This window comes from Medicago truncatula, chromosome 1 (assembly GCF_003473485.1).
Source record: "Medicago truncatula cultivar Jemalong A17 chromosome 1, MtrunA17r5.0-ANR, whole genome shotgun sequence".
Lineage (NCBI taxonomy): Eukaryota > Viridiplantae > Streptophyta > Magnoliopsida > Fabales > Fabaceae > Medicago > Medicago truncatula.
In genome coordinates, this window is record NC_053042.1 from 36,638,300 (window position 1) to 36,664,294 (window position 25,995).

The 25,995-nt window shown below is 32.9% G+C and overlaps 3 protein-coding genes across 4 annotated transcripts; 2 read left to right on the forward strand and 1 right to left on the reverse strand.

Moving 5' to 3' along the window:
- The first annotated feature begins 2,006 nt into the window (after positions 1-2,006).
- Positions 2,007-4,831, forward strand: LOC25484390 (splicing factor YJU2). Of its 2 annotated transcripts, none has more exons than XM_039828419.1 (2): positions 2,007-3,100; positions 3,445-4,831. In XM_039828419.1, the coding sequence occupies exon 1, from the start codon at positions 2,164-2,166 to the stop codon at positions 3,058-3,060; it is 897 nt and encodes a 298-aa protein (XP_039684353.1). In that variant the 5' UTR covers positions 2,007-2,163; the 3' UTR covers positions 3,061-3,100; positions 3,445-4,831. The 2 variants fall into 2 exon arrangements, with proteins under 2 accessions (XP_039684353.1, XP_039684352.1); XM_039828418.1 differs by having other exon boundaries at positions 3,448-4,831.
- Positions 4,832-5,139: 308 nt separating this feature from the next.
- Positions 5,140-9,186, reverse strand: LOC25484392 (cellulose synthase-like protein G2). Its single transcript, XM_013613198.3, has 8 exons — positions 8,512-9,186; positions 8,327-8,425; positions 7,728-7,850; positions 7,149-7,361; positions 6,951-7,050; positions 6,449-6,618; positions 6,006-6,353; positions 5,140-5,862 (listed from the first exon to the last, which is right to left on the reverse strand). The coding sequence occupies exons 1-8, from the start codon at positions 9,127-9,129 to the stop codon at positions 5,311-5,313; spliced, it is 2,223 nt and encodes a 740-aa protein (XP_013468652.1). The 5' UTR covers positions 9,130-9,186; the 3' UTR covers positions 5,140-5,310.
- A 7,921-nt stretch (positions 9,187-17,107) lies between these two features.
- Positions 17,108-21,719, forward strand: LOC25484393 (protein unc-13 homolog). The gene is made up of 5 exons (XM_013613199.3): positions 17,108-17,830; positions 18,410-19,291; positions 19,480-19,935; positions 20,057-20,243; positions 20,505-21,719. The coding sequence occupies exons 1-5, from the start codon at positions 17,285-17,287 to the stop codon at positions 21,482-21,484; spliced, it is 3,051 nt and encodes a 1,016-aa protein (XP_013468653.1). The 5' UTR covers positions 17,108-17,284; the 3' UTR covers positions 21,485-21,719.
- Positions 21,720-25,995: the final 4,276 nt, after the last annotated feature.

Here is a 25,995-nt window from a genome sequence, read left to right on the forward strand (position 1 = left end):
GCTTATTTGATAAACAACTTATTTTCTGAAAAACAACTTATTCAAAACAGCTTATTTTATGCAAAACACCTTATTTTCAAAAAACAACTTATTCAAAAAAGCTTAAAATAGCTTGTTACGATCTCTTTTTAAAAACAACTTAATCAAAACAACTTACTCTATGCAAAACAACTTATTTTAAAAAACAGCTTATTCAAACAGCTTATTTTATGAAAAAAACTTATTTTAAAAAAAACAGCTTATTTTAAAACAGCTTATTCAAAACAACTTATTTTATTCAAAACATGTTTTGAATAAGTTGTTTTTTGAAAATAAGCTGTTTTTAAAATAAGGTGTTTTTCATAAAATAAGTTGTTTTTTAAATAAGCTATTTTGCATAAAATTAGCTGTTTTGAATAAGCTATTTTTTTAAAATAAGTTGTTTTCATAAAATAAGCTATTTTGAATAAGTTATTTTTTTAAAATAAGGTGTTTTGCATAAGATAAGTTGTTTTGAATAATTTTTTTTTATTTTAAAAATAAGCTATTTTGCATAAAATAGGTTGTTTTTCAAATAAGCTGTTTTGAATAAGCTGTTTTTCTAAAATAAGTTGTTTTTAAAATAAGGTGTTTTGCATAAAATATACTTTTTAAAATAAGCTATTTTAAATAAGTTGTTTTTTTTTGGAAAGATCTAACAAAGAGTTCAAGTGCTTTCCTTAAAAAAAAAGAACCAGTTCAAGTGGTTTGGTTCAGTTCAAACGGTTCGGTTCGGTTCAAGATGGTTCGGTTATGGTTCAAGAACTGTTAATAAATTAACGGTTCGGTTTGTGAACCATTATAATGGTTCGGTTATTTTTGGTTCGGTTCGGTTCGTGCGGTTCTGTTCGGTTCATGGTTCTTTTTGCCCACCCTTAGTGTTAATATTACGAAATTATACTTTGTTGTATGTGTATTAAATTTGACTTTTTATATTTCAAGACAAAATAATAGTACTCCCTCCGGTCCTATATATAACAAAATTTTTTAAAAAAAATTTGGTCCTATTTATAAGAAAAAGTCACAAATTTTAAGGTCATTTATTGTTTAAAAGTCTTTTCTAGCCCTCATTTAATGTTGATCTTTTCAATATTAGTGGGTATATTTAATACTTCACAAATTTTTATGAGGATATATTTGTAAAAACATTCAAAAAATTACAACAACTAATGATTGTCTTGGTTTTGATGATTTTTGGTTTCTTTTCTTATATAAAGGACCAAAGGGACTATTAATTAGGGGTATGTTTATGAAAAAAATAATAAACGCATCTAGTAATTTGAAAAGGGTTTACATTTAGAGACAAAAATAAAATCAAATGGGTGCTTAGATATAGGGACGGAGGGAGTATATTGGAATCCCAGAAGCAGAAGCACCGATCCCAAAAAGCAATATATGTGAATTGCAAATCGTAATCACAATTGGTCAATCAAACTTAATTTGGTTCTGTTGGTGAGAACGATAGGATAAAACTTTTAATTACTATCATAATTATATCATGTGCAAAAGAAGTTTAAAGTAGTAATTTTGATTAGGAACTTGTGTTTTTTATATTAAATATGTAACATTTAATCAATAATTGTTTGTTTTCAACGAAAAGTTACTTCATTTAGTTACCTTAACATGTGCAATATTGCACATGTTAGACAAATCATATATATATATATGGTTTGCTAGAACACACCCATTAGTTTTTATGTGGGAGTGTTTTAGCAAAGCTACACCTTAAGGTGTATTTAACCACTTTTTAGTTATTCACTTACTAAAATACTCCTTCTTAAAAATAAGTGGGTGTATTCTAGCAAATGCCTATAAGATTTGCTAGAACACACCCACTTGTTTTTTTAGAAGGTGTGTTATAGCAACATACACATATGTATTTATTAACTTTTTAGTTATAACTTGATAAAACACTTCTACATGAAAACCGAAAACTAATGGGTGTTCTAGCGAATCCATATATATATATATATATATATATATATATATATATATATACACTATTGAGTCTTTCTGATAACCTAGTTTGCTCTTATATATTGTTCATAACCTTTTGAAACCGATAATTATCGCTCTTCACACAAATAGAAAGAGAGAAAGAAACCCTATCTAGGTTGTTCTCCGCGTCGTTGAATTTGAAGAGAGATGGGTGAGAGGAAGGTTTTGAACAAGTATTACCCACCGGATTTCGATCCTGCCAAGCTTCCTCGAGGAAAAAAGACCAAACAAATCCCTGTTCGTCATATGCTTTCGATGACCATTCGATGCAACACTTGCGGTAATTTTATGTACAAAGGTACCAAGTTAAACTCCAGAAAAGAAGTTGTCGAAGGCGAGACATATCTTGGAATTCAAATTTTCAGATTCTATGGCAAATGCACCTGCTGCTCAGCTGAATATACCATGAAGACTGATCCGCGGAATTCAGATTACGTCGTTGAGTTTGGTGCAACGAGAAATTTTGAACCTTGGCGCGCAGAGGATAAGGAAAGCGACGAAAGGAAAAAGAAGAGGGAAGCCGAAGAAATTGGAGATGCAATGAAATCGTTAGAGAATAAAACCCTAGATTCTAAAAGAGAGATGGATATCCTTGCTGCACTGGATGAGATGAAGTCAATGAAGTCTAGGCATGCAACTGTTAGTGTTGATAAAATGCTTGCTGCCTTGCAACGTAAGGCAGCAGACAAGGAGAAAAGGCTGGTAGAAGAAGATGAAGCACTGATAAAATCAATTTTCTCGAATAATTCTGAAGTTTCTATCAGCAGAATTCGTGACAGACATGGTGAAACATCCAATAATAATCTGAAGAGGCGAAAAATTTCCAAAGATCTTTCAGAAAAAGCCGCTGGTACTCTGACAAAAGCCGGTTTGGATGATTCTGACAAACAAGGAAAATTGATCGGCGGTCGTCAAAAGCCTAATCCTTTGGCGATGATTTCTGTTGTCAAGAAACCAGAGACCTCTAATGTCAAACGTTCTACAAATACTAATGGTGCACTGTTATCTTTGTGCCTAAGCTATGGAAGTAGTGATGAGGATTAGTTGTCATAAATATTTGGAATTTCAATAGTTGCTTCCAATGGTATGTATACCGTGGTTTAGAATATAGTTTCTTAATTTTCAAGTTCTTGCAGAATTTCATGTTGTCATATTGTTTTTTGTTTTTGTTAAGTTGTCATATTGTTTAAGACCAATGTTTTTCTGGTTAAGTTGTCATATTGTTCAAGACCAATGAAAAAAGATGCATAACAAAAAAAATCATAAAAACTGTAAAATAGACGTCAAAACTATAAATCTCCTTTGCGTGTGAGTGTGAGTGTGTGTGTGTGTGTGTGTGTAAATAGTGTAGATTAAGCTTTAACAAGAATTGATTTGAAAATTTGAGAATAATCGAAAGTTTTGATTACATTTTTTAAACCGGGTTAGTAGAAATATGGGGAGAGGCAAGGATACAGTTTTTTGGACTGATGAATGGGTTGGTGCAGTCACCTTAAAAAGGGGGTTTGACCTGATTTATTCCCTGTCATTATGTAAGGAAGCTAGAGTCTCATATGTGAGGAGGAAAGTTGAAAATACTTGGGTGTGGGATCTGCACTGGTCTAGAGCGCTATATAGTTGGGATGGAGACATGTTGAACACAATGTTGGAGGAGTTAGAGGAAGTTAATGTTAGGGAAGGTAGTTTCCGATAAAAAAACTTTCGAATAAAATTATTCCGTCGAAGGTGTTTGTGTTTGTATGGCAGGTAATGCAAAATCGTATTCCATCCGAGGACAATCTATGTAGAAGAGGAATTATAGGTAGGGAGGAGTTACATTGCATAGGAGGATGTGGAGAGATAGACTTCCAACCACTTATTTTTTGCTTGCCCGACTGTCTCAAAAGTCTGGTTCAGAATTGCGCAATGGCTTGGTGTACAGGTGGTGTTTCACAATATGAGTACCATCCACTTTATTACATTTACAGGGCTGGTTCCCATAACAAAAGATGCAGTTCAGGGACTGGAAGCCATCTGGTTCGCGAGTATGTGGAACATTTCGAAGGCGAGAAATGCAAGGATTTTTCATCATAAGGATTGAGATGATGAATCGATTATGGACAGTGTCAAGCTTTTATCGTGGAGTTGGCAGAGATTAGAGTCGTCAAAGTTTAAGTATGATTTGAAAGTGCTGGTTGAACCCTCTAGCATGCTTAGAGGTATCAGGGGATGTTTGTTCTCGCTAAATATGTGCTTTGTTGGAAGCGGTTTTGGTTCAGGGGGGTGGCTGCCTGCAATGTTTTTGCCATCTGTTTGCAGTGATTCAATCGCTGCGTTCTGCTATTTCTGGTCTGTGTTGAGGGGTTGTGGAGGGGACTGTTGCGGGGATTATAATGCTATGCTGCGTTTTGTTATTATCGGTCTGTGTTGAGGAAATTTGGAGGGGGCCGTAATGTATCAGATGGATTCTTGGGTGACTAGTGTATGCATTTAGCAGTGTTTTTGCTGTTTGGTGGTTTGTTTTGGTGTGTCGTGTTCTGGTCGTATCTCACAATTCTAGTCCTTTAGACGGGTGTGAAGGATTTCATGTTATTCTTTGTGGCTCCTGTGTGTATTTGTGACTAGGAGCGAGATCCCAGGGCGGCATGTCTGATTTAATTGCCTCTACATTACATTCTGCTGCTGTGTTTTTCAGTCCTATCAGCGCTTTATCAGGCTGTGTTGAATTATATTGGACTGGGAGTTGTATTTGGCATATCTTATGCCAATTTTGCTCTTCTATAATAATATTCTTTTGTTGCCAAAAAAATAGTTGTAATCATAATATGTAAATTATTATTTTATTAGACTATTATGTTCCTTAATCTGTGAACAGAATATCCTTTGCTCACAACAACAAAGAATAATAGCTCGAGATCGATAAGACCACAATTGATGACAATGATCTTCCTGAATTGCATTTTTAAGATTGAATTTGAATCCAAGACCTCTGGTTAAGTTGGAACAGACCCTTACCATCTTATCCAAGTGCTCTTGGGTTTACAGGAAAAAACCAATTATAATGTTAAAATATGGTTCAAGATACAATCTCATTTTTACAATATACATTTCTTATAATGTCAAAATTAAAAATGGCAATCAAAGTTGACAATAATTCTGAAATCTATATCACTTTATTCCATCCAACAGTCATCAATTGATGATGCTGTTGGAATCTGTTATATTTCTTTACTACACAACATTTCTGTGAGTCTGTTTGGGGTACATAAAAACCAATAATGTATTAGTATCTTTTGCCATAAAGAAATGACCCTATTATACCTTCCTTAGTAAAGGATAAAGTGCACAAGTGAGAATTGTGGCCAAGACATTAGATGTTACAACTACTGAAGGAGAAATTCTTCCTTTATCTTTCCTTATAACAATCCCTTCAATGATTGGATAGTTGACAAGAATGATATGAGCCATAAGATAAATTTGTATGAACATCTTGTCCAACTCTCCCAAAGACAAAACTCTATAGATGCCTCCTATGAAACAAGAAATGTTGATCATGATGAGTGCAACCATTGGTACAAGAAACATGTTTGGTATTCTGAAATCATATTTGTCCATTTGATAAAGCATAGTTTGTTCCTCATCTTTCACTTTATTTGTTGGCATGAAACTAGCTTCTCTTAAACCAAATTCCTTCATTAGACAATCTAAAAGTCCATATAGATGACATGTGATTGATCTCATCATCCGCATTCTTTGTTCTATTATCATTGTTCTGAATGTTCCTCCAGTTGAGAGGGCTTCAAATAAATGTTTGGTTTGAGCTGATAGATAGATGAATGCATAAATGAAGAAAAATGGTTCTGAGACCTGAAATTCAAAACATAAAAAAAGAAGAAACATTGAGTATATGATAAGAGCTTATACTACAAGTGCTTGATTAAGCTATTTATCCAAACATAACCCAAGGAGAAACTAATATGGCATAGGAGATGGATAATTTTAGTTGTTACCTTAGGGTACAGAGAAACTCCAGATAGTAGACAAATCTGTGGAACAATAGCAAAACACCAAAAAGGCAAGCAATGTAGAGGGAAACATGTAATGTATGTAAGACAGAATCTAAGAAGTAGAGACATCCTTAAAGGGCAGTTTATAAGGGGACACACTTTGGTCAAACCACTTTCAAGCAAACCAGAGCTCCATCTAGTTCCTTGAATGAACAAATCATTCAAATTAGTGGCACTATTTCCAAGGAACTGTGGCTTAGGTGGATCACAGTAAACTGAATTCCAACCATTGCAACTTAGCATGATTGAAGTATGAACATCTTCACATACAGTACCATACATAAATCCAACCTACAAACAAGCATACCAAATAATAAGTATTAAAGTGCATTATGTATGTTAAATTGTTAATATTAAACAGATTTTTAATCATAAAATCTGCATACCTCTTTACCCCATTTAGTTCCAATTTCATAATTACAAGAAGTCAAAAGCAAAGTTTCTTTTATAGGCAATGCATTCCCATCAGTGACTATATTTGGACTGCAATTTTGCTTTAAGGATTTGATGAATTCATTGGATGTGCCAACGTATTCTTGGAGTTTAAAATCTGTGTCTGAAATTAAAACAAAAAACATAAATATGTATAGTACTAGTACTAGTAGTATGTAATGTACAATTTATGTGTATGTTGCAGTGTTGTTAAATAGCGGCTATAGCTGCGCTAAAGAGCTATAATGCAGCGGAATTCGAACAAATTGTTATTGTTTTGCGAAGCACTATTTAGTACAAAATGTTGTCAAATAGCCGATATAGCACTGTTGCGTTGCTTAGCAGAATCTGAAAAATTTGCTATTTCCCACGATCTGCATTTGATAACACTGGTATGTTGGTCCAAACTTACAACCTCTCTATTAAAGAAGTTGAATAAACCATTATGATCTATACCTTTAATTTTGTAATTCCCATATAACGCTTCCCTTTTCATATAGAATCCTGTTCCAGATAATAAGGGTCCCGTAATTCCATCCATACCTTGCCATAAAACCTTAAGTCGCAGAAAAAATAAAGAACAATTAAAAATACAGAATCATCATTTTGAAGATATAGATTACATGAAATAATATCAAAATTTGAAGTGTTTACTGTATATGTTGATCTATGCTGACTGTCATATATGTCATTCTTGCTTATATTGTGAAATTTCTGAGGGAATTGAACAAAAGCAAGTGAAGGTGATTTCTTGGGATCAAGGTGAAAACACATTGCTTGTCTTGCTGAAGCTGGCTCACCGCAGAACATGTCACAATCCAGTACTAGAAGATACGGAGAGTTGCTGATAACTGCAGAGACACGATACTGCAAGAAAATATATACATATTTTATAAGTAATCAAATATTTGATTGCAAATCTTGAAAGAGGTTTGAGAATGCATGGTCTTGGGTTCTCATGTTTTATTTCACATAATCTCAGTTTATATCTAGTTTTATTGTTAATGTTTGTGGATCTATAGCACCAATATTTTATGTTAAAGGGGTGTTCGGTGTCCCAAACGACACGACACATGTAGTTACATTCAATTATTTTATTTTCTTAAAATATTGTTCGTATCGACGTGTCAGTGTTAGTTTCGTGTTCGATGTCCGTGAATGCTCCATAGTTGTGGACTCGGGGAAGGTATCACTGATCACAAGAGTATAGAGAATAGAGACAGATAATCTTACAAGGACATTGAGGGCTCCAGCTTTGAAATGATGAGGATGAGAAGGTTTTTTCTCACGGGAAACATATACAAGCAGTGGCAATTTCACTTGCTCTATTTCACCACTGCAATTTTCTTGAATCACCTGCCACCAATCAGTATTTATAGAGCTTAGTCTGAGATAAATTTCTCAATATGTGTAACAATGACATTAGGGAGAAAAAAAAAATGAAAAGATACCATGAATGCAAAATGCAAAATATCCTTAATTTGATAAGTTGTGTAATTGGACATGCCATAATCACAGTTTAGTTGTTAACCAAACATCATAAGCAAACATACAACTTATTAATTATCATTTCCCAGAAACTTAGTGCAAACACCAACAACATGTTAGAGACAAAAAAAATAGCATTGGTCATCAAATTTGGTTGGTGTCTATCATACTTAACGACATAACTAGAGACGAATTTCATATTTTTCCGTCTCTAAAATTCTGTCACTATTTCAACTTTTTCTAGTAGTAATATATGCTAATTGAACTTTGAGTAAGCTAAATGAAATTCCAAAAAGTCCATTTCCAGTTGAATTAATATTGTGTATATGTAACATTAATTATACCTCTATAGTAGAAGGATGATTTTGACCTGTTATGCCAGTAGTATGGTTCTGATCCTCTTTTACTCTCATTATACCTTCTTTGAATGCCTCATATTTTTCCTGCAAAATAAAATTAACATCATAAAACAAACATATTATTCTGCCTAAACTCCAAAAATTGAGAAGCCCTCCAATTTAGAGTATACCTTAATCATTCTCTTATCGGCAATAAACTCGACATTCTCAGAAAAATCATCACCATCATTCTGAGAATCCGAAAAGTAAGCCTCAGGACACCTACACGAAATTCTGTATCTTGTGCAAAAAGGAATCCACCACTTTGCAAATTTCCAAGCCTCCTTCATACCATTCAACGTAATAGGCGAACCACCATCATCAGAAACATACACATGAAGTTTCTCAGGTGGATAATCCATTGCCATAGCTGATAAAACAGTGTTCATAACATCTAAAGTAGGTTCCTTAGTTGGGTCTGCAGTGCATATAAACACATCAATGTTAGGAAGTTTGTCATTTTCAGGTAGTCTTTCTGGAAAGACGGTTCTTTTAATCGGATTCCAACGGAATGCTTGGTCAAAAATCCAAATGAAAGAGAGAACGATTTCAGATGAAAAGACTAGAAGGTAAGGTAACAATGGTGTTTCTCTTGTTTTTGAGTCTTGAAAGAAGAAACAAAGCCTATAGTAAACTAAGAAACAAAGAGCAATGGAATGGAGGATTGTGTGTAACCTATTGATGAAAACTAAGGACTTGTTGACATGGATCACACTCAGAGGAAGAGTTTCCTCCTCCATTGAGCTCATAGTACAGTTAATTGTTTAATGGCTTATGGAAATATTCAATCTTAGTCTTGTATTTATTTCACTGAAATATTAGTAGTTGTTGAATAATAGTCTCACACATATCGATAATTTGATAAGATACACTTTATGTCATTATCACAAAACAGACCAAACACTATCGAATGGTCGAGAATCTTCTAAATTTAACCATAGTCATTGTTTTGCTATAACAAGTTTATAATACTTCTTTTGTCTCATATGTCCTATGAAGCACAAAGACTCTTCAGATTAAACGTGTCCCGACATCAAACATGTTTATAATTTGACACATATAATTACATTAAATTATGTAAATTTCTCAAATTATTAACGATGTCGGCGTATCAGTGTTCGTGTCATATTCGGTGTCCGTACTTCATAGCATATGTCTGATATGCAACACTTTTGGATCTCAAATTAATTGTGACTTTAAAATACCAATATTTTTTTCTATGAATATATTATTATTTATTATGTTTAGTCCTTCAAACTATTTAACTAATTGTAATTAATAAAAGTATTTTAATAAATAATTATTTTAATAAATAATTATTCTATCATTAAAATCTACACAATTAATAATTTTATTAAGAATACACACAACTCAAATACGACACTTATAATGAGACGAATATGGATTAAAAACAAATGACTCTCAAAAGTGGTATTTTATTTTCATATTCAAATTAAGACAACAAATCACCACTTTTTAGTCAAAATTCACCATTTTTAAAAGCTAAAGTTATGATTGAAATTGCAACATATGTTATACTTGAATGACAAAAAAATTGATTTAAAGAAATGAAGATTATCTTTGTTAGTGTGATAAAATTAAAAGCGCAATTAAGCCAAAAAGATAATGAAAACAAATATACTCAAAAAGCAAAACTAAATCAATATTCATTTCCTTTTCCCCTAAAAAAAATATTCATTTTCTTTTGTTTTTTTGAATAGAAAAACAATTAATATTGTACAATAAAAAAAACATCACTACTACTTATTTTTTTAATAACAGTGTAAAACCAAAAAAGAACACCTAATTTGAAACGGTAAAAAATTGTTCCAAATGAATATTATGCACACTACTCCCAAATTATTATTCTTAGTTAGTGTAGTGTAATTGAGTAAAATCAATATTATATTTTTTGGTCAAGTCATTATGTTTTTTTTTTGAGGGATTGGTCAAGTCATTATCTTTTGTTTATTTATAATATTTTTTAATATGTGTAAAATACTCAACTATGAAAAATAGGATCAACATTGCAACGTAAACGGTCAATTAGTGCTTGACTAATAAAACTTGGAATTGTTGTCTTGTGAGTGCCTTCGAATTAGAATATGCTCAATATTTTAACTTGCATCCCAAGAAATCTGAAACAAGTTGTTATGTGACTTGTACTTTTGGATGCTTATAGCTGTCGTAGTACGAAAAGTCTTTTTTTATGCCGCCGCATTTGATCTCATGTTCTTTTTGAAAGTTGAAATTATATTCTATACATGAGAAGTTCAAATCGTATTACCCCTCTTTTAATTTTTTTTTATAAACTTTCTAAGACGTCTGTGAGCTTAAATTCTGACTACTTGTTGCGGAGCAATACGACATCAGGATGACCTAATACCCGATTAAGAACATAGTCCATTTTGTTGTTAACTTTTACAAATACAAACTTTAGATAGTCATTGATTTAGGAACATGCAATAATCCAATATAGATACAAAAGAGATTCGAAGAATTCTAATTGTCGTTAGATTCTCTGAATCAAACTTTTTTTTTTCATCGTACAACAACAATCTTGCAAACTCAATTTACAGTTTTTAATCATAAGTTTAGTAAATTTTTTAACAATTCTTGTGAAGACGATAACTTATTACTTTATTATTTGGAATAGTTTGTCCTAGTTTCCACATTTTTCATCAACAGGACAATTTCCTATGGCTCTCTATATGACAAATATAGCCTTAATTCGTAAAGGCAATTAACAAAACTCTATGAAGTATTGGAGACCTATTGCATTAGGTGTTGAAATTCCTTGCCAAGCGATTGAAAGTCGTTTCACATAAATGCATTTCAGATATAATCAATAAACTTTTGTGCTAGGAAGGTTTGTTCTTGATAATGTGATGGTGGCTATTTAGATTGTCCACTCTATGAAGTCCAAGAGGTGTGACAGAGAAGATAATGTGGCCCTTAATCTGGACATCATCAAAACCTATGATCTAGTTGATTGGGATTATCTCAAAGAAGTTACGTTGAAAATGAGGTTTTCTCAACAATGGTGAAATGGATCATGTTATATGTCAAATCACTCGACTACTCAGTGATTGTCAATAAAGAGATTGTCAATCCAATATTAACCCATGCAGTTTTGAGCCACGTTTGGCAATCTGTGGGCTTGTGCCCCCACTAATTTTTGAAGGTTTCTTCATACATATATATGTAGGGAAATTCTTTGTTACCCATCTGACTATGGTGGGTATTTGTACCCATGACATTTTAAGTCGGTTAAAATGTTAACTGACGTCATAAGATTTTTTTTTTTTTAATTTTTTTAATTTTTTTTTAGAAACCAGATTTTCTTTGATACCAGAGTTTTAGCAGAGTGCGGAAGACTTTTTCTATAGAAAAATTTAAATTCTTTTGTCTAGTTTTTCGAGTTGTAGAGACAACTTGAGCTTTGTAATTTATTTATCTCTTTTTGTTCTGAGATTTCAAAATCTCTTTTGGGTGGTGTTACTCTAAGGCTTTAATCCCTAATCGATGGTTTTTCTGTTTCTTCAAATATATATTTCTCAGCTTCTATCAAGGAAAAACTATTTCTTGCTAAATTTCTAAATATAGGTGACCTTAGGGTAACTAAAGGTGTAAATAATTCATCAATATGAATTGTATTTTTTCCTATAAATTCTATGCTATGGTGTGAATTACTCAAAGAATAATTAATTCTATAACATATTGTAAAAGGATGATTACCCTTTTTCATAAAATTCGAGTTTTCCAACTTATAATGAAAAACTATAGATCTATCTAGATCTTTATCTTTTAGGGATAATCCCATTTGTAAATTTATATCAAATTTTATTTTTTCATATTTTAAATTACACTTTACTTGTGCAATTGTTGCTTGTCTTTTGTCTAAAATCCTAGAGTCTTCTAGGGCTATTTCTAGAGGTGAATCAATACCTTTCATAAAGGTACTTTTGATTAAAATTTGAATAGTTGATATATGAATATAACCACTTTTGCTTTTTTCTTTTTCAGAAAATGTTTCAATTCTTTTTTCAATTTGAGTTTTTTGTATGGTAGATATGAATATATTTCCTTGAGTATTTTCAATTGAAATTGCTTCTTCTTCTATCATTATTCCAAATTTCAAAATATTTTTTCTTGAGAAAAATTCTTTGAATTTATTAAACTTTCTTTTGAAATTTTCTTCAGCAGTTAAAGATAAATCTGATTCTTCTATCTTATTATCTATTATGTCATCAGCATAATAACTAGATGTTCCTTCAAAGTATGAAACCTCGGTCATATTCTATGTTGTTTATTATGTCAATACTATGATACTGAAAAGTAAATTTTGAATTTAATAAAGATATATTCATACCTGATTTGATCTTCTTTGAGATTTTGTTGATATTTTTGGTTTCGTTGTAGTTAGATATAATAATACCCCGTTTTTCCAATTTTAACTTCCCTATGCCCAAATTTGATCCAAAAACTTTTCTAACCATTTCTATACATGTTAAGGCACACAAAACCATATAAAACATTGCACTAAAAATAACTCATGATCTGAACATCACTTCTACCAAATTCAACGGATTTTCTACTCTATTAACAACCCATTACAACTTCAAAACTTAATTCTCAAATTCTCATAACTACAACCTACAACATGCTAAACTCAATTTCAGAATTATACAACGTAGAATTAGAGAAAGTTAGTCCCACCCTTACAAAATATAAACATTCGAAGATGATATCTAGTTACAACAAAACCAAAAATATCAACAAAATCTCAAAGAAGATCAAATCAGGTATGAATATATCTTTATTAAATTCAAAATTTACTTTTCAGTATCATAGTATTGACATAATAAACATTATAGAATATGACTGAGGTTTCATACTTTGAAGGAACATCTAGTTATTATGTTGATGACATAATAGATAATAAGATAGAAGAAGCAGATTTATCTTTAACTGCTGAAGAAAATTTCAAAAGAAAGTTTAATAAATTCAAAGAATTTTTCTCAAGAAAAAATATTTTGAAATTTGGAATAATGATAGGAGAAGAAGCAATTTCAATTGAAAACACTCAAGGAAATATAGTCATATCTACCATACATAAAACTCAAATTGAAAAAAGAATCGAAACATTTTCTGAAAAAGAAAAAAGCAAAATTGGTTATATTCATATATCAACTATTCAAATTTTAATCAAAAGTACCTTTATGAAAGGTATTGATTCACCTCTAGAAATAGCGCTAGAAGACTCTATGATTTTAGACAAAAGACAAGCAAAAATTGCACAAGTAAAATGTAATTTAAAATATGGAAAAATAAAATTTGATATAAATTTACAAATGGGATATCCCTAAAAGATAAACATCTAGATAAATCTATAGTTTTTCATTATAAGTTGGAAAACTCGAATTTTATAAAAAAGGGTAATCATCCTTTTACAATCTGTTATAGAATTAATTATGCTTTGAGTAATTCACACCATAGCATAGAATTTACACCATAGAATTTATAGGAAAAAATACAATTCATATTGATGAATTATTTAAACCTTTAGTTACCCTAAAGTCACGTATATATAGAAATTTAGCAAGAAATAGTTTTTCCTTGATAGAAGCTGAGAAATATCTATTCGAAGAAACATAAAAACCATTGATCAGGAATTAGAGCCTTAGAGTAACACCACCCAAAAGAGATAAATAAAGGCTAAAATATGGTTTTAGTCCCTGCAAATATGCCTCGTTTTGGTTTTAGTCCCTGGTAAAAAAAAAATTTGTTTTTGGTCCTTGCAAAATTTTTTGTTTTTGAAAATAGTCCCTCCAGGGACTATTTTCAAAAACAAATAATTTTGCAGGGACCTTTTTTAAAAACAAAAATTTTTGCAGGGACCAAAAACTACAAAATTGGTTCAGTTATAATGTGCCACGTATGCAAATCATCACAAAAGTGGGGTCATGAACTATTTTCAAAAACAAAAAATTTTGCAGGGACCAAAAACAATTTTTTTTTTACCAGGGACTAAAACCAAAACGAGGCATATTTGCAGGGACTAAAACCATATTTTAGCCTTATTACAAAGCTCAAGTTATCTCTACAACTCGAAAAACTAAACAAAAAAATTTAAATTTGTCTATAGAAAAAGTCTTCCGCACTCTGCTAAAACTCTGGTATCAGAGAAAACCTCGTTCCTAAATAAATAAAAAAATAAATTAAAAAAAATTAAAATTAAAAAATCTTATGACGTCAGTTAACATTTTAACCGACTTAAAAGGTCATGGGTACAAATACCCACCATAGCGAGATGGGTACACAAGTTGTCACCATATATGTATACACACTCTATACATATATTATTTATATATAAAATTTACTAAAAAAAAAAAGTTGATTTAAACCTATGAAACAAAAATACTCACGACATTTCTCAACATCAATATCTTTTGCCTTCGTTTCATTTTTTTTTTTTAATAATAATTAATATATAATATTAATGTAACGTAATATTATGGAAAAATATAAAGGTTTTGAATCAAGAGGGGTTATCAATCTTTCTATCAAACCCATTTGGGGTTGGCCTAGTGGTTGGCTTGGGATCTTCGAGTTTGCTCCTCTCAAAGTCTCAGGTTCGATTCCCTATGGTGCCAATTTCGGTGGGCAAGTCCATACAGAGCTTGCTCTGGCTTTAAATGGGGTCCCCGCAAGTGGGCGGTGGGATTGATCCCCTTGGATTAGTCGGTCTTTGGATCGGATACCGAGTTTTCAAAAAAAAAAAATCTTTCTATCAAAATTACAAAATTAAACTTTGTTTTTTATTTGTCAATTTGATTTTTAAATGTGTCTTTAATTAGTTAATTTAATCCTTATACATATTTTTCACTAATACTATACTGTAACAAAAGAAATTCCGTTGGAGTGGGGAGTTGGTTTGACGATGACATTCGAAGGGTGGTAGGCGACGGTAGCCACTGTTTGTTCTGGCACGACAACTGGGTCGGGGAAATTCAGTTGATGAACAAATTTCCTCGCCTATTTGATTTGGCCGTGAATCAGGAGTCCTTGGTGGATGAGATGTTGAGGTTAGGGTGGGCGGACAGTAGAGAGTCGTGGGTGTGGAGGCATCGTCTGTTAGCGTGGGAGGAGGAGAGTGTGAGGGACTGTTCCGCTTTATTGCATAACGTTGTTTTGCAGGAACAAACTCATGATACTTGGAAATGGTTGCTCGATCCTATTCATGGTTACTCGGTGCGAGGTGTATATCGCTTTTTTACTACAACTGATGAACCCGTGGTTAGGAATCAAACTGACCACGTTTGGCATAAGAATATTCCTTCGAAGGTTTCCTTGTTTGCGTGGCGACTCCTTCGTAACAGATTACCGACAAAAGACAATTTGTCACGAAGGAGCATTCTTCACACTAATGATCTTCCGTATGTGTCAAACTGCGGCACTTCAGAAACGAAAAATCATCTTTTCCTAGGCTGTGCGACATCTGACAGCGTATGGCATCATGTTCGAACTTGGCTTGATATAGACTTTGTTGCACCTAATTCTCTTAGACATCACTTCGTTCAGTTTGCTTATATGGCAGGCATGCCGCGATCTCCACACATTTTCTTTAAAGTTATTTGGCTTGCTTGTGTTTGGGTTCTTTGGAAGGATTGAAATAATTGTATCTTTAAAAATACGGCTTTAGACCCTTCAGCTCGCATTGAGAAGGTTAAGCTCAATTCCTTCTTGTGGGTGAAATCAAAACAGGTGTCGTTCATTTACAATTTTTATGAATGGTGGAAACATCCTCTTTTGTGTATGGGTGTCCACTTGTAATTATTATTGTTGTTTTTTAATGATGCCTTCATTTTTATGGCATCCGTGACGTTGTAACTTGTTTGGAGCTGTTATCTTTGCACACCTTTTGTGGGATGATTTGCCTTTGTTATTATTGCATTTCATTTTGGCTTGTTCAAAAAAGAAAAAACATTTGAAAATGTGTTCTTAGTTTTGATAAAATTCAAATATTTTAGGGATAACACATCACACATTTATAGACCAAAATGACTACTCTAAATCGGTATCGGTCTCTAAATTATTATTGTACATTGACGTCTAAATTGTTTAAGATAACCCTGCTACAAAATTAAAATAAGGTTTCCAAATTATTTAAAATGATCTTGCTACAATGGCTACGCCACTGATCCCATGCATAGGCTTAAGACAAGGGATTCCTTGTCACCTTATCTTTTCTTCATATGTGAAGGACTTTTCTCTCTTATTCGACATGTAAGTCCAGAGATTTCTGGTCTAATTGATGGTGGAAACAAAAATGGAATCAAAATGCTATTCAATAGTTATTTTATCAAGGAACTATGAATTCTATCTCGCGTACACCTTTGATCCAACAAGTTAACGAAGACAAACAAATATGGAAGGTCGAAAAGGATGGTCATTGTTTTGTTAGAAGTGCTTACAAAAAAAGTGTCTATTACTAACCCTCCTACCTAATAGGAAAAAATTAAAGCGCGTGTAAATAAAAAACGACCAAATTTTATTTTTTATTTTTTACATTTTGTATCCGAGAAAAAAGCAGGAAAAAAAAAAAAAAACATGCAAGAACTAGCTAGCATCTTCTGTTTTAGCAAGGAAGGAAGATTACAGTACATTACACGTACACCACAGCATATCTCGTATTCTTCGCAAATAACAACGTTGGCAAACCCATAATCACACGTGAAACTGCTGTCAACAACGTTAAGCTAACAACATGCAAACCCTTTTAATACCAACAACTTACCTTTCTCTCTCCCTCGCCCTCTCCCTCCTTTTGATCATACAATTTCTTCATCCTTTCAACCATCGCCACCATCATCACCACCGGTTATCCTGACCCTCCGGCGCATGGGTCAGCATAGCCGCCGTGAGTCCTACCCTTCTGCGTCATACGACTTCCTCCACCAACGCCATATTGAAACGGTTATTGGTGAAGAAGATGGGCTGGAATGGCCATTTGGAAATGTGGAAAGTATGAGCGCTGATGATGTGAGGGAGACAGCGTATGAGATCTTTTTCACGTCATGCCGATCAACGCCGGGGTTTGGTGGACGTCAAACGCTGACGTTTTATTCTAACCATGACAATAGTGGAGGTGGTGGAGATGGTGGAAAGCCGAACCAGACGGTGTCGAAACCAACGAGTAGGGTGAAGAGAGCGTTGGGATTGAGGTTGATAAAGAGGTCTCCGTCGAAGAGAATGGCTGGTGGTGGTGTAATATCTTCATTGCCGTCGTCTCCGGTGGCTGGAGGTAGTCCTCTTTCTCATACGCCGCCTCCTTTTAGGCCGCGGCGGCCAATGACTGCTGCCGAGATTATGAGACAGCAGATGAGGGTTACGGAACATGATGATAATAAATTGCGCAAGACCCTTATGAGAACCCTTGTTGGTCAAGTATGTTCTTTCTATTTTTTTTTCAATGTTTCATGTTCATTCATGTGCTATAATTTTATATTTTAATTTGGGGAAAACAAGATGATGATGAAGACATACAAATCATTTTAAGAAAGGAGAAAAAGTGATGTGATACAAAGAAAAAAAATTAAAAGTTGAATTATAATAGATTTTTTTCATATCATTTTGGTTCATAAATATACTGAGGGCGCGTCAAAATCGTCCTTGAATGTAAAAAACATATGTTTTTTGTTAGTCATATTCATTATTAAACGTGTCGTCTTTTGTTAGTTAGTTTAGTCCTCAAATGTGTTTTCTGTCAATCAATTTAGTCAGAAAATTATTAATAAAAGAGACACTTTGAGACATTTGTGATTTCGATACAAATACATACAGAGACGATATTGACACCACCTCATGGACCAAAATGACTATTTGCTCTACCGTTATATCTTTTGTTGCATAGGATTTGATGATGTCTCTTTATGTCATGAATGAAAATGAGCCTATAACATGAAGTGATGGCTAAATTAAAATGTTTTTTGGTCTAATAACTAGTTTCATGAATAATATTTGCAGATGGGAAAGAGATCAGAAATTATAATTCTACCATTGGAACTCATAAGACACCTAAAGCCATCAGAATTCAGTGATTCAAATGAGTACCATATGTGGCAAAAGAGACAGCTCAAAATCCTTGAAGCAGGGCTTCTCCTATACCCATCACTCCCTTTGGAAAACAACAGCACATTTGCCTCACGCCTCAGAGACATCATAGACAGTGGTGAATCAAGACCTATAGATATAGGCAAAAATTCAGACACAATGAGAACCCTTTGTAACTCTGTGGTTTCCTTAGCATGGAGAAGTAACAATGGTACTCCAACTGATGTTTGTCATTGGGTAGATGGATTCCCTTTCAATCTTCATCTATACACTTCTCTTCTTCAAGCGATTTTTGATATACGGGACGAAACATTAGTCCTTGATGAAGTTGATGAGCTTTTTGAACTCATGAAGAAAACATGGTCAACATTTGGGATCACATTGCCAATTCACAATATTTGCTTCACTTGGGTTCTGTTTCATCAGTATATAGCTACTGGACAGATTGAACCTGATCTTCTTTCGGCTTCATATGTTATGTTGACTGAGGTTGCAAATGATGCTAAGAGGGAGAAGGAATCTTTGTATGTTAAGATTCTTTCTTCGGTTTTGATTTCAATGCAGAGTTGGGCTGAGAAGAGGTTGCTCAATTATCATGAATATTTTCAAAGAGGGAATGCTTCTCAGATAGACATCCTTTTTCCTGTCGCGTTGTTAGCTTCAAAGATTTCGGGAGAAGATCTTACAATCACGGATGGTGAAAAGGGTGAGAGAGGAGACTTTACCATTGTGGATTCGTCTGGTGATCGCGTTGATAACTATATTCGTTCATCCATGAAAAATGCATTTGAAAGGGTTAGTAAGGTTTCTTAGTATGTTTTATGATTAGCTTACTATCCTAATCGGTTATTATTAATGCCTAATCAGTTATCATATTCTACTTAATCGATTAACAGTTCAAAGCAACAAATACGAATTAAACAGAATCAGAAAGGTATGTTTGTGAAATATGTAATCATAATGTGTTTTTTTTATTTATGAAGGTATTGGAGGCAGTGAATGCGAGATATGGTGAGTTTGAAAGAAATAAAGAATTGAGTGAAGTTCTGCTTCAATTAGCTCACGAGACTGAAGTTTTGGTGATGAAGGAAAGACAACTTTTCAGTCCAATACTAAGGAAATGGCATCCAACAGCAGGTGCAGTTGCAGCAATGATGCTGCACACATGTTATGGCCAAGTTCTGAGGCAGTATGTTAGTGAAGTGAATTCATTGACATCTGAATCAGTTCAAGTATTGCAAAGGACTGGTAAATTTGAAAAGCTAATTGTCCAAATAGTTGTTGAAGACTCTAATGAGTGTGATGATGGTGGAAAAACAGTTGTGGGAGAAATGGTTCCTTTTGATGTTGATTCAATGATTTTAAGTCTTCTTGGAAAATGGATCGATGAATCACTCAGTAAAGGCAAAGAGAGTTTGCAAAGGGCAAAAGAGACTGAAGTAAGTTTTGTATTTATGAGTCATGATAATTGTTCTTTCATAGTTGAAGGACATAAAAATTATGTGTTACTTTCTTACCATAGAATATATGGTTTACAACTTTTTTTCATTTATATTGCAGACATGGAATCCAAAGTCTAAAACAGAACTATATGCACAATCAGCTTCTGAGCTAATGAAATTGGTAGAGACGATCGTGGACGAATTCTTCCAAGTTCCAATAGCAATTACAGAAGATTTAGTTCAAGACCTTGTTGATGGATTGGAAATCCTCTTCCTAGACTACATGAAATTTGTTGCATCATGTGGTAAGAAAAAAGAGACTAATAACATAATAGTATAATACAAAATTGCCTCTTTTATTTTTTAATTTTATTAATTAAAGTGGCTCTAATGGATATTTTACAACCGTTCCCGAAGAAATTTGAACTATGTACCTTGAGGTTAGAAGGCTAAGCTCCCACCGCTGAGCTAGCACCTCAAGTGTCTAAATTGCCTCATTACCTTAATATATACAAGCAAAATGTGTAATGTACATGTATTTTCTTTTGACCTGTATTTTTTTTCAGGTTCAAAACAAAGTTACATTCCTTTACTTCCTCCATTGACAAGATGCAACCGGGACTCAAGATTCCTCAAGCTATGGAAGAAAGCTGCTCCATGCGGTTCTAATAATGAAGGCACGTATCAAATTAATGGAACACACGAAAGTCACAATCCTCGTCCTTCAACTAGCCGAGGAACACAACGCCTCTACATTCGTATCAACACCTTGCACTATCTCATGACTAACATCCACTCCCTTGAAAAAGCTCTAGCAATGAACCCTGGTGTTGTACCTTCTAACCGTCTTCGGTTCACAAACAACCGCAGGGCACAAAACAACAACAATTCATATTTTGAATCCCTTAACTTGTCTATTCTAGCAGCATGCCGCCATGTCTCAGAAGTCACTTCATACCGTCTTGTATTCCTCGACTCAAGTTCTGTCTTCTACGACAGGCTCTATGTTGGCGGTGTAACAAGGGGTCACATTAGGCCTGTGGTAAGAAACCTAAAGCAGAACCTGATACAAATGTCAACAATTTTAACAGATAGAGCTCAACCATTGGCAACAAAAGAAATAATGAAGGCTTCATTCGACGCATTCCTTATGGTTTTGCTTGCTGGTGGAACCTCAAGGGTGTTTCACAGGCATGATCATATGGCACTCCGAGATGATTTTGAGAATTTGAAGAGAGTTTTCAGCAACAATGTGGAAGGTTTGATAGCAGAAAATGTTGTGGATGGAGAGGCTGCAGTGGTGCAAGGAGTGATTGCATTGATGGGACAAAGTACTGAACAGTTGATGGAAGATTTCACTATTGCTGCATGTGAATCAAGTGGAATAGGTATGATGGGAAATGGACAAAAGTTACCAATGCCTCCTACTACATGCAAATGGAATAGAGCAGATCCTAATACAATGTTGAGGGTTTTGTGCTATAGAAATGATGGTGCTGCAAATCAGTTTTTGAAGAGAACATTTCAGTTAGCTAAGAGGAGGTAGTAATAATATAATGTAACTAAAAAAGAAGGACAAGATATTGGTGAAATGATGAAATCATAGATCTGAATTGTCAATGCAATTTTGTTGTATGATTCTTATGATCTTCAAGACAAAGAAGAAGTGAAGAACTTGTGAAATTTTGGTGATGGGAAATGGATGTTGTATCTATTCATTTTTATGATCATGGGAAGGAGAGGGAGCACATGTGTATTTGGAAAAGGACATAAGTTGTGGAATGGAGAAAAAAAATAAAAAGAAAAAAAAATGTCAAGAAAACAATTGTTGTGTTTTCAATCATTTGATTTTTGTACAGATTGCAGAAAAGTGGTGAAATGTAATTTTATTCAAGCAAAAAAAAAAAAAGCTTAAAAAAGATTTATGTTACAAACATGTTCATAACATCAAAACAAGCAGGTTCATGGCTGATCTCAACAATAGGGAAATTAAGTATTTGTTTTGATTCACTTTTAAAACAGATACAAGTATAAAATTGATTTTCATACTTTACATGTTTACAAGTAGAATTGCTTGTCTCCGAGTATAATTTATCACCTCAAATTTATTGTGGAACTCGATTTTTTACGTGAATGTATTTAAACATAAATTAATTTGTATTTAACTAACATTTTACCAAAATCAATTCATTCAAAATGCCTCAACTTTTACGGTGAAAAAGTTGAGGTTGGTTATCGTGGCTATGATGTTAATGTAGAAAACTTTCTCCGTCTACTAACAGGTCGTCATGAGCCAAACTTTCCAAGGTCCAAACGACTTCTTAGCGACAAAGGAAGTAGTGAGATCTCATTAGAGGAATGATCAAATCCTTCCTTTAGGGTTTTCTCTTAGGATTCATTGTGAGTGTCGATGACTTGAAAAATGGGTAGAAATTAGGGTTTGTTCTTTATGAACTTTTAAGCTAATTTTTTGTAACCTCTTTGTATCACCTTCATCATAGTTGATCAGAGAGTTTCTCTCTCTCCCAGAGTAGGTCATTTTGGATCGATCTGAGTACACAATATTTGTGTCTAGTTTTCTTTCTCTTCTTTCTTTTCATTGTAGCTTTGATTATATTTGTGGTGTTGCTTCACACTTAGATCTAAGTCTGTTTCGTTGTTGTTGCTTGAGGCTACTTTGCTCATTGATCACCACTTCCTTTGCTCCACTCATAAATTTCATTGCTATGATTATTTGTTCGAATTCACAACAATCATTGTGATAGTTATATATCTATTATTGATATATTTACTCATCCAAAATTTCAAGTGCTAAAAATTAGAATGGCTTAAATAATTTTTAGTCCATATATAACTAAGTCATATTGATGATATTATTCTTCTTAACATAGTTATACAAAATTTTCAAAGTTGAAGCAAGTTTGCACCCCTGGTCTAGTGTCTTAGATCTGCCACTGCCTATGTTCCATTTAGAAGATGTAATATATGACATATATATAAGAATAATTAGATTTTTGTCAGCTGGTCCTAAAAAAAATGGTGAAAAAATATTTGAAAGTACTATTTCCTCTTTTTTTTTAATCATGGAACCTCATACCATATTCTGTCCCATAATGAGAAAGAAAACTCATATATTCAGTATATTGAAATTGAGAAATTATGAATCATTCTTATAAAAAGAAACATAAGAGATATGTAGATATAAATTGCAATAAGGTTTATATAACATTTGCTTATGAAAAAAAACATATTTATACAAATAACAAGGAAGCAGTACTGGAAAACAAATTATATATCTGTGACTTTTCTAAAAAATAAATAAATTATCTGTAAGTTGTAATATAATATAACCCTTTAAAATATATTTGCATTAGATCTGCATTCTGCAGTATTAACATATCAAAATATGACAAGTCTATAATTACAATTTACAATTGCCTTATTTATACAAATTGTCTATACAAACAAAACTAATTATTCCTTTTCTTTTTTTTTACACAAATAGTCTTCAATAATGAATGAACGATAACCCTTTCATCAAGGTGCATGTGTCTCACCTTGAAAGAGAGCTTCATTGATTGTTTGCAACACCAAATGGAACAAAAAGACGGGGATAACCTCGACGCTGATGAATGTTTCCGGCGACATTCATTTCTTTCAGAGGGCAGTTTGTGCCACCACTTCCGGGGATAAAGGTGCAGCCAGATGGCCCTGAGGGAGGAACAGGACCCTTGTCAAGAGATTGTAAGCTCAGTTGAAATTTGTTTTTGGTATTCAATACCCTACTAGCTATGTTTGGTTCAACATGAGATATAGTAAGAAGCAAAAGCAAGGCCAAAATAACTTTGAGAACCTTCATGGTGTTGTGTGTCTTTGAAAAAGAATTGGAGATTTAATAAGCAAGACAAATATTTGAGCATCTCATGGGGGGATCGTGCTATTTATATTAATTGGTGTACCTAACATTCTTGAGTAAAAAATTAACTCATGAGTTATTTTTATTTAACGATTTAATGTTGACTAGTGATCATTTATTAATTAACTAACGGTTATCTTATATTACTATTACATTTGAAAGAAGCAAAACAAAAAGATCAAATTTGTTTTGAATTGGTCACATGATATAATTCATGCTATTTGCTATGGAGAGTTTTTGACTTGAATGCATTCTCTTTTTCTCATTTCCTTCTAATCACGTAGCCTAATTGAATAGATCTTTTGAAAAGGATATAGATCAATTATATAAATAAATTATTAATTAAAATCAAAAGGACAAAGTTTACTACTTTGCTCTTCTTTGATTGAGTCTATGTTTTGACTGGAAAAGAAGCAGATGGTCGAATTTGCTAAATTTCTTGGTACTGCCTTTAGTGTGTATAATTATTTAGCCGAGGGGGAATAATGATATACATATTAATTTGTAAAAAAAAAGGTAACATATACATTAAATGGAATTTAATTTTTCATTTTACACAAACATTTAATCAAAAGAATGGGCGTAATATTTTTATTTTGGTTTTAGGGTTATGCTTCCAAAACCAAAAGGCGTATTACGTTTTCATCTCCGACGACTCGTGTTCGTCGCATTCCCTAATGTCTCTTGTCCGTGTTGTTGGTGTGTTCATGGCTTCATCGTCAATCTTTCATGTTTTTCAAAGTGATGACAATGGAGAAAAGGAAGAACAATTCTAGTTATTGCTTTATTATAGGGGTGTCGTCTCATTACACTGCCCTCGTTAATTGATTGTTTCGTAGCAATTGTGAGATGAGTTAGATGTCCCACATTGATTGGAAAAGTAAAAGTTTATCAATATATATGTAACTAGACGTATAAAATCAATGTCTAGAGGTTTTTGGTTAAGATGTAGTGTCCAACTAGTCTTGTTTATCAATATATAAGTAAAAGTTTATCAATATATATGGATCGATGAAGGATTCAACTATATCCTTCTATCAAAAGTCTTGTTTATATAGTGGGGAGCATAACCGAATGGATGAGACGACTCACTTGAGGGCCAGATTATTGTGGCAAATATGAGATGAATTAGAAGTTTCAAATTTCTTGAAAAAGTGGAGATTGTAAAATATATAACAAGAGAGAACCAAATCCACGGCTTCTAAATTTTGCCTATATGGTTGCAACCTCAATTGCATAACGAACCTCTAAACACCCCTAAAAAGTTACCATGACAATTTTTGTGTTTTGATCACTCCATCAATGCATGTTTGAGATCTAATGTCTGTATAAGTTTCTTGACTCAAAGATCTAATGTATGTATGAAAATATCAAAACAACTAATATATAATAAAATATGTCTAGATTCACATCTTGAAAATGAAATATAGATATTAGATATGCAAAAATAAAGAATTTCACCAACTTGGTGGAGACATTCCCGATTATTCTACATGCGCATGCCCTTTGTCGCGCAAACTAAAGCTCACACGCAAGCACATTCGTTTATATTGCACGAGTTTATCATAAACTAATATTATATAGAATTAACTAATATTAAAATAAACCACATTCCTTAAAAAATTTGTCCAAGTAATTAACTAACTTTTCCACGGCTGTATTATCATATAGTTCGTTAAATCGTGCATTTGATATAGGGAAAATAATCTGTCCCATAATGAGAAAGAAAACTCAAATATTCAGTGTATTGAAATTGAGAAATTGTAGCTCATTCTTATAAAAAGAAACATAAGAGATATGTGGATACATAAATTACAATGAGGTTTATATAAGTATAACATTTGCTTATTAAAAAAACATATTTATACAAATAACAAGGAAGCAGTACTGGAAAACAAAGTATACATCTGCAACTTTTCTAAAATAAATAAATAAATTATCTGTAAGTTGTAATATAACCCTTTAAAAGTTATTTGTATTAGATGAATATAACATATCAAAATATGACAAGTCTATAATTACAATTTACAATTGCCTTATTCATAACCTGTCTATATCCAAAGAAGAAAAAAATAATTAATTAATTATTTTTGTTACACAAATAGTCTTCAATAATGAATGAAATTTAACCCTTTCATCAA

Excerpts from the sequence above, each read along its gene's own strand:
- LOC25484390 (XM_039828419.1), top strand. The coding sequence starts at position 2,164 with ATGGGTGAGAGGAAGGTTTTGAACAAGTATTACCCACCGGATTTCGAT.
- LOC25484392 (XM_013613198.3), bottom strand. The coding sequence starts at position 9,129 with ATGAGCTCAATGGAGGAGGAAACTCTTCCTCTGAGTGTGATCCATGTC. Across the intron at positions 7,362-7,727 it reads CTGGAGCCCTCAATGTCCTT|TATCGTGTCTCTGCAGTTAT; the intron begins GTAAGATTATCT and ends ATTTTCTTGCAG. Across the intron at positions 6,619-6,950 it reads TGGGAATTACAAAATTAAAG|ACACAGATTTTAAACTCCAA; the intron begins GTATAGATCATA and ends TTTTAATTTCAG.
- LOC25484393 (XM_013613199.3), top strand. The coding sequence starts at position 17,285 with ATGGGTCAGCATAGCCGCCGTGAGTCCTACCCTTCTGCGTCATACGAC. Across the intron at positions 19,292-19,479 it reads TGAAAAATGCATTTGAAAGG|GTATTGGAGGCAGTGAATGC; the intron begins GTTAGTAAGGTT and ends TTATTTATGAAG. Across the intron at positions 20,244-20,504 it reads GAAATTTGTTGCATCATGTG|GTTCAAAACAAAGTTACATT; the intron begins GTAAGAAAAAAG and ends ATTTTTTTTCAG.